Raw genomic sequence first — 16,185 nt, 5'->3', positions numbered from 1 at the left:
TTTCTTTGAATTTTTTTCCATGCTGAGAGATTATTGTATCTTATTTTGGAGGGACAAAGGACTCCAGAAATATTCATTACGTAAGGCAAAGTCAAATCTGTTTTTCTGGTGGTATAGGTCTTTCAAATGAGCAACTCTGAACTGGATATACAGTCCTTAAATGGCTTTATTTTCACCTCTCTATTAGAGATGAATGTTGAAGCCTATTTGTGTCAGATTTGAGATTACGGTTTTTATAACACAAGCGCAATTTCTTGAACTCTTTAAAACACCAGGAAGAAATACCCTTTTTCATTGTAAAATTGATGTGTTATGATATAAATTCCCATTTTTTATTTGGCAGAACAAAGTGTTCAGTTTTATAGCATATCAGCTTGATGGGTAAGTGCTTATTAAAGTAAAGAAAAAAAAGATCCAAATCATGCTGTTTTCTTCCGAATTTGTTATCAAAAAGGCAAATTTACCATCACATGTTGGTTATGTCAGACAAATAGTGGAAAATGTATCCCTACAGTAAAAGTTGTGTTTAAAAAAACCAAAACCCTCATCTTCCCTAGCAAACTTTTTTCCAGAAGAGGATATAGTCCTCTTGGATGATCTCATGATTTCATGTGGATTCACTCCCGTTGTGGAGTTAGGATTGTCTAAAGCTACCGTTAGTGTTTCAATTGCGTGCTGTCATTACAGTAGGAACCCTATGAGTTGAAGCTTTCTGGAAACGGTGGTGGTTTTTTTTCTCAGTGCAGCGCATTTTAGAGGAAATATGGCAAAAGTCATTACTTCTGAAAAATTACCGTTAGCAGAGAAATCAGTGTTAAAATTCACTCTTTCCCCTCCATCTAAACTGCCCATGTCAATCCAAGGACTTATCCTATCCCACCTTGATTACTGTGTCAGCCTCCTTGCTGACCTCCCTGCCGCCTGCCTCTCCCCACTCCAGTTTGTACTTCACTCTGCTGCCGGATCATTTTTCTACAGAAACGTTCAGTCTGTTTCCCCCCTTCTCAAGAACCTCCCGTGGTTGCCCATCCACCTCCACGTCAGACAGAAACTCCTTTCCATCAGCTTTAAAGGAATCACCTCGCTACTCTCCTACTATAATCTAGCCCTCACACTTCACTCCTCTAATGCCAACCTACTCACTGTACCTCGATCTCATCTATCTTGCCCCCATCCTCTTGCCCACATCCTGTCTCTGGTCTGGAACATCATCCCTCCTCATATCCGACAGATGATCACTCTCCCCACCTCCATAGCCTTACGGAAGGCACAGCTCCTCCAAAAGGCCTTTGTCGCCCTGACTTACTCCCTTTATTCACCGCCCTGCCCCCCCCAGCCCCACAGCACTTATGTGCATATCTGTAATATATTTATATTAATGCCTTCCTCCCCCTCTATACTATAAGCTTGTGAGCAGGGAGTGTGCCTGTTATATTCTTGTATCGTACTCTCCCAAGCGCTTAGTACAGTGCTCTGCACACAATAAGCACTCAAATAAGATTGATTGATAGGTTGAAATGTCAAGTATGGGCAATGTCCATTGAACTAAAATCTGTCGCCATCTTCTGATCTTGCATTATTGAGAAGTGGGAAGCCCTAGGTCTGCAGCATATAGGTTGGAAGGCACATTTACCTTCTGAAAGCCTTCCTTATTCTTGGCTCAGATTTGTTTACTTGGCCCAAGCTTTGCAAACCCGCCCCCCCCCCCCCCCCACCCCGGTGTTTCCACATGCCTCCTATTTCACTAAATGAATATGTGAACAATTCTCTCGGCTTTGCTATTTTAAGTTTAAATGGGAAGATTCAAGCAGTCCTACCAGTGGTTGAGTATTTAATGGGTGCAGAGCACTTAAGACAGTATAATTAAGTAGTTGGACATGATTCCTGCCCGCAAGGAACTTGTAATCCAGTGAACTATGAAAGTGACTTATACACATCTTTTACTTGGCTAAAGTACGAGGGTTAAGATCCGACTTGTGGAAATGTGTGAAAAAATAAATTGTGGCTTTCTAATGGTGCCGTTTATTTTAGTGTAGTCATCACCCAAGGCGGCTCATTTTAAATAAACCCCATTTAATGAGGTAGACAACTTGCACATCCCTCTGCTGCTGTTAAAAAGGTCACCCACCAATTGTAATGGAAAGTGAAATTTTAATTGGAACAGTAAGCTGTGAATATTACTTGTGCAGCTTAATAATATACCTCGGTAGCCACTGGAGGCTCACCTGGATAGCAGACACAGGATTACACGTAACGCGTGTGTTTGACGGGGTGGGAGTGCAGCATGACCCCGAGGGTCGCCGGGACCGTTTCCCAGAAGCAATCACATAAACTTGGAGCATTTCTCCCCTGGGTGAGCGGGAATCCTGAACACTCCCTCCCTCCTCCACCCCCCATTTACTCCAGAGCCTTTGCATCCCCCTTCCCAGAGCAGTGTGGAATCTGGTGCAGCTCATTCCAAACTGGCCACAAAATGATAGTACTGTGTCAGCGCCGCACAGGGGACAGGCCATTTGGAAACCAGACCGTCCAGTACCAAAGCAGATAATTGACCACCCTACATGTGCCTGATGAACTGTAGTTTAATAGGTTCCTGAAATTTTTCAGTATTCTTGAGAGATGTGTAGAGTTTGTCACTCGACTCAATTATCTTCGAAAAGCAAAACTCTTCCATGCTTTTTATTCACACATCTTATTGAAAAGCCACAAAGATTGTTTTAGTCTTCAGTTTCTGTCAGCTTTTGTTGACCCCTCCGTACAAACCGATGTAAAACTAGAAGCCTCCCTGAAAATGAGGTCGCTTTTTTGTTACTAAAGGAGGAAGGAAATCTGCCCCACCACGTACCACGAGCCCAGTTTCGGTTGGAGGAGATACCATCTGGCAGCTATTTGCAACTCAAGCCTAATATAGAGAGATTTGCAATTTGTTTTGCCCCTTCCAGTGTTGCGCAGAAACCCAGCCAAGATAAGTCCTGATGCTTCTGAGAGGGGGGCCCTGCTCCAATCTGCTGTTAGTGCTCAAAAACACATGGCTGGGGGTTAGGGAACTTGAATCCCAATCCAGCGCCAGTACTGACTCACTATTTGCCCTTGAGTAAATTACTTGATGACTTTGCGTCTCGGTCGCCTGATCCGTCTATGGGTTTTGCCCCAGGAGCCGGGCATTTTGTGTAGAATTTCGGCAGCGTTCCCCACCCCCAGCCCTCCTTCGTGGTCATATAGCGTTCTCTCACTCCAGTTTATAGAGTTGTAATTGTGTCCTTGAATTTCCTTTGTAGTGTGTGCTGTACTTATGGAGTTTAAAGATTAATCACCCCAAAACTCTGTTTCTGCTTCGAGGAAATCACGAATGCAGGCACCTGACAGAATACTTCACCTTCAAACAAGAATGTAAGTATAATCCTAACAGTTCCCTCCGGAAGGGCCTCAGTAATGTGATACTTTAGCCTGACCAAAATGACAGTGATGTGAAGAAAATACAATACGCAGTCTAAAAAAAGAAACTTCCTGTGCTTTCAAATACTCTTTGTTCCCATCACTTCTGTTGAAGGACTTGAAGATAATAATAATAATGTTGGTATTTGTTAATTTGTTACTATGTGCAGAGCACTGTTCTAAGCGCTGGGGTAGACACAGGGGAATCAGGTTGTCCCACGTGGGGCTCACAGTTGTCATCCCCATTTTCCAGATGAGGGAACTGAGGCACAGAGAAGTTAAGTGACTTGCCCACAGTCACACAGCTGACAAGTGGCAGAGCTGGGATTCGAACTCATGACCTCTGACTCCAAAGCCCAGGCTCTTTTCCACTGAGCCACGCTGCTTCTCTAGGTATAGGAAGGCTAATATATTCCCATATGTCTTCGACACTCATAAACTGTATTTCTAGAAAAGCAGAATTGAAAACAGTGCCAATTTTTTGTTTGTTTTTTAAATAGTATTTGTTAAGCACCTACAGTAATGCAATCACTGTACTAAATGCTAGGGTAATCAGGTCGGACAGAGTCCGTGTCCCACATTGGGCTCACGGTCTTAATCCCCATTTTACAGATAAAGTAACTGAGTCACAGAGAAGGGAAGTTACTGGCCCAAGGTCACACACGACAAGTGGCAGAGCCGGGATTAGAACTAAGGTCTTCTGACTCCCAGGCCCGTGCTCTTTCCACTAGGCCAGGCTGCCATTCTAATGTTACACAAAGGAGCGTAGCCACAAACCAAAGAACAATCTTTACTAGTGTAAAGTGTGGGACACAGGACTATTAATCACATATAATGGAGAAATAGTGTTGCCTAATGGTACACAGTAGGCATGGGGACTAAGACTGTGAGTTCTGTATTGGACTGTGTCCAACCTGATTATCTTGTATCTGCCCCAGAACTTAGTTGAGTGCCTGGCACTTAGTAAGCACTTAACAAATACTGTTTATATATAGTATTCGTTACCTCCGTGGGTCATATGGCTGGAGACATATATAAATATAAATATGTATCACTATTATATGTATATTTATATATGTCTCCAGCCATATGACCCACGGAGGTAATGATAACTATCAGTAACATCATGTTTTACATGTAAAGAATAACTGCTTTCATTGTGTGTTTTAGAAATACTGTTTTTGTAGGGGATACACAGCCATATTTTTATGAAAATGAATGTAGTAGTCTTACATGGATTGTTTTGCAAACAGTTTTTTTTTTTAATTGAGGGGAAGATAAAAATACAAATATAAAGCCAGGCTTACTCTAAATGCAGGATCTGGGAAACACATCTTAATGTTTCTTAGTATTGTCTTACCTTCCGTGAATATAGCCCCAGGTCAGGTTTCACTCCGTATCTTCTAAATCAATCAGTCATTGAATGGTATGTACTAAGCACTTGGGAAAGACAATACAGTAGAGTTGGTAGACGTGATCTCTGCCCACAAGAAGCCTACATTTCTCTTAAAAAAGAAAAAAAAGTAAATTGAAAGTTATCAGATTAGTTGTCCCAGAGTAATTATCAATTTTGAGAATACTCTGTTCCTAAGAATTTGTATGATGCTTCCTATATCTGGTCATTATTCAGGCTAAAGTTGAACTAGTGGAGAGACCAATTGTCTGGATTCCATTTCTGGAGTACCTGGGAGTGGCTTGTGGATGAACAGTCAGTGGAGCGTTGTAAAGACTCTCTAGTTCCCTTCTGAGAGAACTCTGAATAAAGTAGCATTTTGTCATTTAGGGTTAGAGTTTATCTAGGGCTTTCTCCTGTTCTTTTGGAATCTTTTCACCTCAAAATTAATGTAAACTCCAGTGAGGTGTCTTGTTTTGAAAAGCTGGTGAGCAGTGAATATCTTATCTACACTTCTGAATGTTCGAGCCCCCTCTATTTGGGAGAAATATGCAAGTAGGTTAAGTTCCTTTTTCTGATGTCAATTATTTCTTCAACACCTCTCAGGACTGGAGCTAAAATGTGAATAAATCCTAGAAAGCGGGTCTGTATTCAAGTACAGTCATTTGTCTCGTTCCTGAAAGAGGGATGTGCGTGGAGTTCTTCCTGGCTGCTCTTCACTGACAGGCTGCTTTCTCTTAAAGGGACATCCTGACTTTTTAGATCCAGTACCCTGTAATTACTGCCAAGTAATGCTTAATTCCAGATTGTGCAGCTGGAATCTGGTAACAGTTTAAAGAAAATAAAGGATTCCCCCCCCCCCAGTACCTTCAGTAGGGAATGCTTTACATTTTAGGAACTTTAAAAAAAAAAATTCTCATCCTTTGTCTTTTCCAGCAACCAATGACTTTTTTGAAGAAAGGCAGAATGAACATTTTAATTTTGCTTCCCCTCTTTGTTTTCAGAATAAAAATCGTCCTTTTGCCCGTTTCTACATTTGAAAACCAGGAAGCCAAGTGCTTTTATAATACTGTCCAAAAATCCTATCTGTAATGCAGACTGATTATTCACTCTGAAATTTAACAGTATCTGGAATTGAAATGTCATGACTTCTGCTTAAGGGAAACCTTGAACTCTTTGTGGGTTTTACTGGCAAAGACGATGATGTTTAAGATGAATAAACTCAAATATTCTAGTCACTGACAGTACCAGATTGTAGTTCTCACAGATGTTGCTAATTGCAGGTGGAAAACTTTATCCTTCAAAGAATTCTCTAAAAGCTGGAAAGCTTTTGCTGAAATAGAAACTATTATGGATTCTTAAGTGAACCAGTCTTGTTGAAGAATTTATTCTAAGGTACCTTTTCAAAGGAATCATGCTATGTCCATCCAAGGAGATGGCTGGATTAGTGTTTGGATGGTCTATCAAGAATGACCTGTTTCACCGTTGTGCATTAAGGACCTTTGGTATTGGGTAGATTATGCCCTAGGAAACCTAAAACAGAATCTTGACTCCTACAGCCTAACAGTCCTCTAGACCATAAGCTCATTGTGGCAGGGAACATGTCTACCAACTCGGTTACCAAGTATTTTGTGTACTGGTCCTGCCCTGCATATAGTAAATGCTCAGTAAATATGATCAGTGGATTGGAACTTAATGCATAGAAGTTTATAGTAAGCTTGGTTAACATCTATGTCCTTTACTGACTTTTTCCTTTTTTTGTTTTAAGTGGCATTTGATAAGCACTTTCTATATATCAGGCTCTTTTCTAAGCTCTAGGATAGATACAAATCAATCGAGTCGAATATGGTCCCTCGCTCACATGAGGCCCACGATCTAAGTAGGATATTACAGTTGAGGAAACGGAGGCATAGAGAAGTTAAGTGACTTGCCCTAGGTTGTCATTTTCATTAATTATATTGTACCTAACTCAGTTCCCCCTTCACCTTTAGTGGAAGCAGAATATTCTTTGGTATCTTTTTCAAACTGACAGAGGCTATCATTTGTTGGTTGTCACCTTTCACCCCCGATATGCCTGTATTTTGAGAGAACACCAAAGCACCAGTTTTTGAAATTCATAGGTTAATTTTGGAATCCTTATTTCTAGAAGGCTCTGTGCAAATTTAAGGGATTGTTCTAAATCATGAGCAGTGCATACTTAACTGACTAACCCAAGTTCCTGAGTGTTGGCATGTTGAGGGGATTTTTTTATTGTTGATTTAGGCATGATCAGCAGAAGAAATCGTGCTTCCCAGGTCCTCATGGAAGAAAGTTGAACAGAAACAAAAGTTTCAATGTTTTTTTTCTCTAACAGACATTCAAGTGTCGGATCTACTTTAGAAATGCAAAGAGGCAAACAAACAAACCCAGTGTTAGATCATAAATGAGATGTCTGAACTCTGCTTTTTTGAGACAAGCTTTCATTTATGTGGCCATAAGTCATCTTTTACCTATAAAGAGACTGAAACCAATGATCTTAAAATAGTTTCAGATTACCTTTGACAAACCCACTTGGCAGACATGGTAAACTTTTTCTTCTTCCCTGTTCCCTTTCTCCTAATCTTCCTCAATAGGTCGAATCAAATATTCTGAACGGGTGTACGATGCATGTATGGATACATTTGACTGTCTTCCTCTTGCCGCCCTCCTAAACCAACAGTTTCTGTGTGTACATGGAGGGCTTTCTCCAGAAATCACATGCCTAGATGACATTAGGAAAGTAAGTAATCGTTCTTTCACTTGCATCCCCTCACATACACATTTCAACCCATTGTCAAAGAAGGTATTAACAATTTTGAAACTGTAAATGATTTACATTTTGGGCTATTGTTATTCGAATTGTCTCACGAGATGCTACCTGGTCCTGCCGTTATATACATATGTATGACAGGTTGGCTGATATTCCTCATAAGTTCCCAGATTTTGAGAAGTGGGTACAGCTTCGACCTATTTCACCTTTCTTTTGCCCTTTGCATCCCCCCACCCCATTTATTGCTGTAATCGTTTCTCCACCCGTATCGTCTCTCATATGCGTTCCCCACCCCCCGCCATTAATTGCTATAATCATTTCTCCACCGTAAAAGTCTCTCATATGCATGTACGAAATGTTGAAAAAGTCCCAGATTCTACAGTCCACAGAGCTAATGAATTCTAATAAGTCACTCAAATGGAAATACTTAAAAGTACCTTCCGATACATTTTTTGCTTCTGCTTATGTACTGGCTTCATGGCAATATTTTAAGAAGTTTGGGATGTGATTTCCAGCCCAACCAATCAGTGGTATTAATGGAGCACTTATGGAGTGAAGAGCACCATAATAAGCATTTGGGAAGGTACAGTACAATAGAGTTGGGAGGCCCCCATGCACAAGGAGCTTAGACGGGGGAGTCTAGAAGGGGATCCGAGTATTGATATGAATGACGGATGCGGGGAATTGCTGAGTATAAGGATATGTAAATGAATGCTTTGGGACAAAGAGTGAGGTGAATATCAAATGCTTAAGGGGTACAGCCCCAAATATATGGGCGATGCAGAGGGCAGGGCAAATAGGGGAAGTGAGACTTAGGGAAGGCCTCTTGGAGGGAATGTGATTTTTAGGAAAGACCGCAGAGAAGGAGAGAGATCAGGTGTGGAGATGTAGATTTGGAAGCATCTCCATAGAGATGGTAGTTGAAGCCATGGGAGCAAAAGTTCTCCAAGGGAGTAGGTGTAGATGGAGAAATGAAGGGGACCCAGAACTGAACCTTGAGGGACCCCATGTTCAGAAAGTGGGAGGCAGAGGGGGAACCTGCAGAAGAGATTAAGAGCAACCAGAAAGAGAGGAGGAGAGCCAGGAGAGGACATTGTCAGGCAAGCCAAGATTAAATAATGTTTTCAGGAGAAGGGGGTGGTCCACGGTGTCAAAGGCAGCAGAAAGGTTGAGGAGAATTAGGATGGAGTAGAGGCCATTGGATTTGGCAAGAAGGAAGTCACCAGTGACCTTAAAGAGGGCCATGTCATGACTTATTTTAGAGTCGCAGAAAATATGCAGTTTGAATTGTCATTGGCTGGACTCCTTGTCGTTTTTCAAATCAGTCTAATATTTGAGTCCCTGACCCAGCAGAATGGCCGAGGTCAATTGTTTGCCACAAAGCTTAGTCATTTTGTAGAGCTGCAACTATTTAATGTTGTCTTCCATTGATTTTCACACAAGCGATCAGAACTTGGCAATTACTGGAACCCTTAAATTGTGGTGCTATTTTAAAATGTCTCAACTGCAGAGAGAGGGAATGATATAATCCCCTAAAATGTAATTAAATCAAACCTTTGCCATAAAACTCTCCAATTAGAGTGCAAGTCCTTAGAGGGCAGGGGTCGTGTCTCTTACTTCAAAGTACTCAACCAAGGACTCAGTACAGTGCTGTGCACACATAAGTTGCTTGATAGATACCATTGATTGATTGGTGAGCATTCGAATTCTCTAAACAGAGACGTTAATGCTCTGCCTTACACCCAAAACACTCGGTTTTGCTAGAACTCGTGTTTCCACTGGGCATTTTATGAGGGCAGGATTAGGGGTGTTCTACTGACAACCCGTGTGTGGATGGAGCGTGTCGTGATGTCAGTAGAAACGGTTAGGGCACTGGACACGGGGAAGTCCCGTGGTGTGAGTTGGTCAAGGGCGCAGCCCCTCTGTTAGGAGACAATTACGTGTACTCTACTTTTCCCTGTAACTAAAACTAGAAAGTTGACTGTTTGCATTTAACTTGTCCTGAATGAACGTGACCCCCTCCAGTTTCCATAGTTGGTCTTAAAAGTGATTGGGAGTTTAGAGATCCTTCCTTTGCAGTGCTGTGTTACCAAGCTCCTCGGGCAATAAGAAGCACATAAAGGGGCAGTGTACAGATTTATTTCACTGTTACTTTTAAATGGGTTTTCAAAAGCCGTATGGTACTCCTCCTCCTCTTGCAGGTGAAGCTTGCGTGACGTTGTTGTGTTTCTCTGCCCTGCTAGACTCAGGTTGGAGGATGAGGTAGGTTCTTGGGCCCCTACCGATCACCAAGAGCCATTTTGCCACCACAATTTCCTTTTGCTTTTTGTGTGCCTTCCAGTTAGACAGGTTTAAAGAACCTCCAGCCTTTGGGCCCATGTGTGACCTACTCTGGTCTGATCCTTCAGAGGATTATGGCAATGAGAAGACCTTGGAGCACTTCACCCACAATACTGTCCGAGGGTGCTCCTACTTTTACAGGTGAGCAGGTTTCGAGTGGGTCAGGTAATGGGAATGGTTCTGTTTTAACGGTTTCATCTTCGCATTAATTTTGTATCGACTGTATCGATCACCAGATGGGCTAATTCTGACTCCTAATTCGCTGCCCCTCTCCAAAGTCTTTCACCCCTTACAATTTGTATCCTGGGCATTTATAAAAAGAAATGCTCTAAATTAGCTTTGAAAGTAAGTCTAAAGGGGAGCTAGGATGGGAAGGACCAACCAGATAGGTTGCTAACTTACCTGTCCTTTTTTGCACAGCAGTAAAGTGTGGATAAAATGAACGCATGCAGATTTGAAAAGCCACGTTTAAACTGCCAGTTTCAGCCATCCTCCCCACCAGAGGGGCTAGCAAGTGGATAAAAAGGGTCCTGGCTGAGTTTCCTTTTAGCTCCAGCCCTTGCCCCTCCCTGCCTCTCATCTAGTGGCAGTACGTAATTCCAGCCTGGGAAATGCCCAGAAGATGAGCAGCAGAGAGGAGGGTGGAAGAGAAGCCCCAAAGCTGATAAGTAGACTATGGATGATAAGGTTGATGGAGTCTACAGTTGGGAACCCCAGTTGAGCCTCAGTCCCTAGACTTCAAGACTGAGAACCAGCGCGGAGGAATTGCTGTGCTAGTGGTTTGCACAGCAGGAGCGCTCACGCTCTCTCTTCCCTACAAGTCAGGTTCCTGTGCACAAAGTGCATATGAAAATTTACTACATGCAGAATCCACTTACAGACAAAGGAAATGCAGCAGAACGCCCCGATGCTCTGCCAGAGCACCACGGCCCGACAGACGGTTGCCTTGGTGCCTTGAAAATGATCTTTTCTCTTTTATAGCTTACTGGATCTGTCCCAAGTAGTCAAATCAAATCTCAAATCAGAGGAAAGTTGAGGAGAAAACCACAGTCTCATCCATTCTGGTTATACACCAAACTCCAAGCGTTCTCTGTTTCCCCAGGGGCAGGCTATTTTTCAGGATTTCAGGATTTCCGTTGCTCCTCTCCATTGTCACAGAAAGTCCTAGGTCAGAAACCTTCGCCACTGAGGGCCTAGTCCCAGCAGGCAGAATCAGGACTAATACATAGGTATCTTGATTCCCAGAACTGGATTCTTTATTTCTGCTGGACTCAACAGCAGGGCTTGAATTGGTTAGAATTCCCTTAATTGTGCTTCTCAGGAGCACCTGTATTCTTACGCCCATTCTTTTTATTATGGCAAAAAATTCAGCTTAAGAGCTCGTTTTCTTATTACTTTCATTATTGCTGATGGAGGGTAGGAGAAGGTAAAACCTGATCTAAAATCACAAGCTCCCCTGAGGAGTGTTTGGTTTATTAACCAGAATGGAGGAGACTGTGGTTCTCCCCTCAACTTTCCTCTGATTTGAGGTTTGACTTGGGATAGGTCCAGGAAGCTACAAAAGAGAAAAGATCACTTTCAAGGTTGCACCTGGAGCTTATGTTTGTGTGTAGAACTTTAACCTCAAGTAAGAGTGTTACTTGCATATTTACTGAGTTGGGGTTTTTTTCCCCACAATTTAAGAGACCGAAGCAGGTCAAGTCCAAACGAATGTTTTTGCAGTCCCACCTTTTGAAATAATTAGTTTTGAATTAATTATGGTGTATTTCTTTAAACTATTTTTCAGTTATCCTGCTGTTTGCGAATTTTTGCAAAACAATAGTTTGTTATCGGTAATCAGAGCCCATGAAGCCCAGGATGCCGGGTAAGTGATGATAGAACTGCCCCAAAGGTCCCTGAAGAGTGAATTGATGACCTTAACGACGTTCTTAATGATGAGACGGATGAGCTGCCTTCTCTCTTCCAGGTATCGAATGTACAGGAAGAGCCAGACAACGGGTTTTCCATCACTTATTACCATTTTCTCTGCCCCAAATTACCTAGATGTCTATAACAACAAAGGTAAGAGAACCCAAGAGTGCTCGGTCTTTGGAATTGTATGTAAATTGCAGTGCTAATTTAATAAATCTAAAAAAAAACAAATAAGCAAAGGTTATCATTGAAATTACATCAGACTAAAGAACCTAGAGTTTAATGGGTTGCCAGGATCTCAGAACAGGATGAGGAGGAAGTTTAGTACTCTGTGTACCCCTTGTGCTGTTACAGAATTGAAGCATAATGTATTGTATTTAATTTCACCTTTTATAATTGTTAAAAGGCTAAAGAAGTAGCCACTGACATTTTAGTACTTCTAAATACCCGACTATTATTGACTTTTTTGAGGAATGATGGGTGATATTTCACTTCCATTAAACCAGAACAGTGACTTTTGTGAACTTTAATGATGCATGCAGTATGCCATTAAGGAGGAACGGTGTAAGGATAGTCCATAACATGAGTTAATGCAATTAAATTAAGACTGTAAAGTTTGGAGAGCACTTTTCAACTATGAGGTTGAAAAGCAGTGCCAGAGAGTGTCATTTGTCATTTAGGAGGGGCTCAGCTGGATTGAGCATTGAAGTACTTTGGCGTCTATTCAGAACCTATTGATTCACTCTTTTTCTTTTTAATTCAACCCTTTCCTTGAGACAAAGTTCTTTCCTTGCTAGTGCTCTCTCTAATCTTTCCCTCTTCCTTTGCTCCCTCCTCATTGTAAATATCCAGTGCCACATCTACTTGCCACATCACCTCCAGATCTTTGGTCTTTCTGCCTCCTCTTTGGCCCTCAAGTTTTCGAAACTGCAAACCACTCCACGTTACTCTGTCAGGTGCATTTATTGAACACCGGCTGAAGGCCGAGTACTGCACTGCATTTTTGGGAGAGTACACCGGGACCAGAATACTCTTACTTTTTCTTCTTTTGTTTGGGCTCATGTTGCCAAAAACTAAAAAAAGATTAACCGATACTTCACTCATATCTGAAACAGACCCCCTTATCTCACGCAGACCCCGTCTTCCCCGTCTCTGTAAATACTACCGTTCTCTTACCTATTTCACCAGCCCATAATGTTGGTTTGTACTCAACTCCTTTTTCTCATTCAACCCACCTATTCGATCTCTCACCAGGTCCTGTCAGTTCTTCCTTCACAACCCTGCTCAGATGCGCCCTTGCCTCTCCCTCCGAACTGCTGATCCTACCCCACCTTGACCACCACATCTGCCTCCTCGCCGACCTCCCAGCCACCTCTCTTCTCCCACTTCACTCTGCTGCGTGGATCATTTTTCTAAAAAAAAGTTCAGTCCACAAATACCCACTCTTCAAGAACCTCCAGGGCTTGCCCATCCACCTCCGCGTCACACAGAAACTCCTTACCATTGGCTTTTAAAGCACTCAGTCAGCTTGCCCCATCCTACCTCCAGCCCAGCCTGCAGACTTCATTCCTCTAGCACCAGCTTACTCGCTGTGCCCTGATCTTGCTTAGGTCGCCGCTGAACACCATCTATGCTCCATCCACACCCACTCCCTTGGAGAGCTCATTTGCTCCCATGCTTCAACTACCACCTCTACGTGGGTGATACACAAATCTACATCTCCAGCCCTGATCTCTCTCCCTCTCTCCAGTCTCCCATCTCCTCCTGCCTTCAAGACACCTCTCTTTGGATGTCCTTCCGTCACCTCGAACTTTAACACGTCCAAGACCTCCTTATCTTCCCACACGAACCCTGTCTTCCCGCTGACTCTCCCATCACTGGAGACGGCACCACCATCCTTCCTGACTCACAGGCCCGTAATCTTGGAGTTACCCTTGAGTCCTCCCTCTCATTCGACCCAGTCGGTCCCACCTTCACAACGTCGCTAAAATCCTCCCTTTCCTCTCCATCCAAACTGCTACTACCTTAATACAGTCACTTATCCGCCTTGCTTATGCATCAGCCTCCTTGCTGACCTCCCGGCCTCCTCTCTGTCCCCACTCCAGTCCATTAGTGGAAAGAGAGTGGGCTTGGGAGTGAGAGGGTGTGGGTTCTAATCCTGGCTCCACCACTTCTCTGCTGTGTGACCTTGGGCAAGCCATTTAACTTCTCTGTGCCTCAGTTACATCTGTAAAATGGGGATTAAGACTGTAAGCCCCACATGGGACAACCTGATTACCTTGTATCTACCCCAGCGATTAGAACAGTGCTTGGCACAGAGTAAGCATTTAACAAATACCATTATCATTATTATTAGTCTTCACTCTGTTGCCCAGATCATTTTCCTAACTCACCTTGCTTCTCTCCTCCTACAACCCAGCCTACACTCTTCGCTCCGTTAGTGCTAACCTTCTCACTTTGCCTCAGTCTCGCTTGTCTCACCACTGACCCCTAGTCCACATCCTGCCTCTGGCCTGGAATGACCTCCCTCCTCAAATCTGACAATTACTCTCCCCCGTTTAAAGTCTTATTGAAGGCACATCTCCTCCAAGAGGCCTTCCTAGACGAACCCTCTCTTAGTCTCTAAGGCTCTCTTTTTCTCATCTCCCACTCCCTTCTGCTCTCTTTGCTCTTCTCCCCATCCAGCCCCACAGCACTTATGTACATATCTATCATTTTATTCATTTATATTGTTGTCAGTCTCCCCCAGTCTAGTCTGTAAGCTCATGATGGGCAGGGAATATGTCTGCCAAATGTTGTGTTATACTCTCCTAAGCATTCAGTGCTCTGCACATAGTAAGCACTCACTAAATACCATTGAAGATGCTGATGACTAAATCTAGGCCAGATTTAGTTTGAGCTCCCAATTCGTGCAGCAGAAGAAATGCCATATTGATCAGACCAACAGTCTCTCCAGTCCAGTCTGTCCCCCTCAGTAATACCAAAGGATACTTGAAAGAACAGTGTGATAGTTGTCTCCCTTATATCTAGTAACCTTTTGTGAATCTGTTGTCCGTGAATCTTTCTAAATCCTCCTTGAACCTTCTAATTTCTTGGGTTTTGTTACCCTTTAACGTCTTAAATGTTAATGTCCCTTTAAATGTCCTCCCTAATGTCTCTTCCCATTTATTTATTTATTTATTTAGTCTTTTACCACCCATACCCCTGAGTGGTATACTTCCACTGGTTCCATTGCTTCTCTTAGACCCCCCTCCCACCCCTCCTGCCACAACTGAGACCACACTCCCCAAAGTTTCCAGGGACAGAATCTCTTTTCCGTCATAATCCTCATTAACCTTTCTGCCACTTTTGCCTGGGATTATCTTCCTCTCGTCTTTGAGACTCGGTATTCTGCTGGTTTTCATAATACCTCTCGAACATCTCCTCGGTTTCTTTCACTGGCTCTTCTCCCCCTTTCCCTGTGAACATCCAGCTAGTTTTATTTCTGAATCTTATATCCTTTTCACTTTACACTCACTCTCTTGGGAAGCTCATCTCCTTGCCTGTTTTCAGCTGTCTCCTCTTTACACATGCTCTCAATCCATAATCCGTGGCTTTAGACCAGACTTCTCATCTCTGTTTCCCTCTACCTTTGGATCATCTCCATTTGGATGACCTGCACCACATTAAATTTAAACTGAACTCCTCCTCTGCCCTCCGTGAACCTTTTCATCATCCTGATTTTTCCATCTTTGTTGACATCACCACCCTTTCTGTCCAACAGCCCAACAACCTTAATGGTATCTTTAGCTCCTCTTTCTCACTCACCTTCCACAGTCTCTGTCTCTCTCTAAATCCTGCCAGTGATTTTTGAACTGATTTTCAGAGAGGTTATCCCTTTCCACCCTTCCAGTCACTTCCCAGGTACTCATATTCATCACCTCCTGGATAGGTTTTTGTTCCAGACTCCTCTCTGATATCTCTGGCTCTAGCCTCTCCCCTCTGCAGCTTATGTTACATACAGCTACAAATATTTCAATCATCATTTCCCTCTTGAAAAATCTCCCTAGCTCTCCACTGTTTCTCATGTAAAACAAAAACTCTGGACCGTAAGTTGACACCCTTTACCTATCTACTCTCCTTTCCTGCTACACCTCAGCACCAGTCCTTGGTTTTCCAAAGCCAACCTCACTCTCAGCACACTCACTTCCAGTCCATTGCTTGTGGCTTCCCTCATCTACCTCAAACACCTTCCTTCCCAGTTTTTCCAAGACCCTTTCGTGATAATCCCTCCCCCTTTCCAGTCACGTTATCCCATCAGTCATCTCAGCATTCCTAT

The 16,185-nt window shown here is 43.0% G+C and overlaps 1 protein-coding gene across 2 annotated transcripts in view; it reads left to right on the top strand.

Annotated features, from left to right (window-relative positions):
- The window catches only part of PPP3CC (protein phosphatase 3 catalytic subunit gamma), a 74,127-nt gene that overhangs the window by 41,468 nt on the left and 16,474 nt on the right, over positions 1-16,185 (top strand). For both annotated transcript variants that reach the window (XM_029064479.2, XM_029064478.2), the window contains exons 4-8: positions 3,279-3,390; positions 7,441-7,586; positions 9,958-10,097; positions 11,743-11,820; positions 11,923-12,017. In XM_029064479.2, the coding sequence (XP_028920312.1) occupies positions 3,279-3,390; positions 7,441-7,586; positions 9,958-10,097; positions 11,743-11,820; positions 11,923-12,017 (571 nt within the window). The remainder of the gene's footprint in view (positions 1-3,278; positions 3,391-7,440; positions 7,587-9,957; positions 10,098-11,742; positions 11,821-11,922; positions 12,018-16,185) is intronic.

The sequence above is a fragment of the Ornithorhynchus anatinus genome, chromosome 5 (assembly GCF_004115215.2).
Source record: "Ornithorhynchus anatinus isolate Pmale09 chromosome 5, mOrnAna1.pri.v4, whole genome shotgun sequence".
Lineage (NCBI taxonomy): Eukaryota > Metazoa > Chordata > Mammalia > Monotremata > Ornithorhynchidae > Ornithorhynchus > Ornithorhynchus anatinus.
This window is presented reverse-complemented; position numbering and strand designations above follow the sequence as displayed.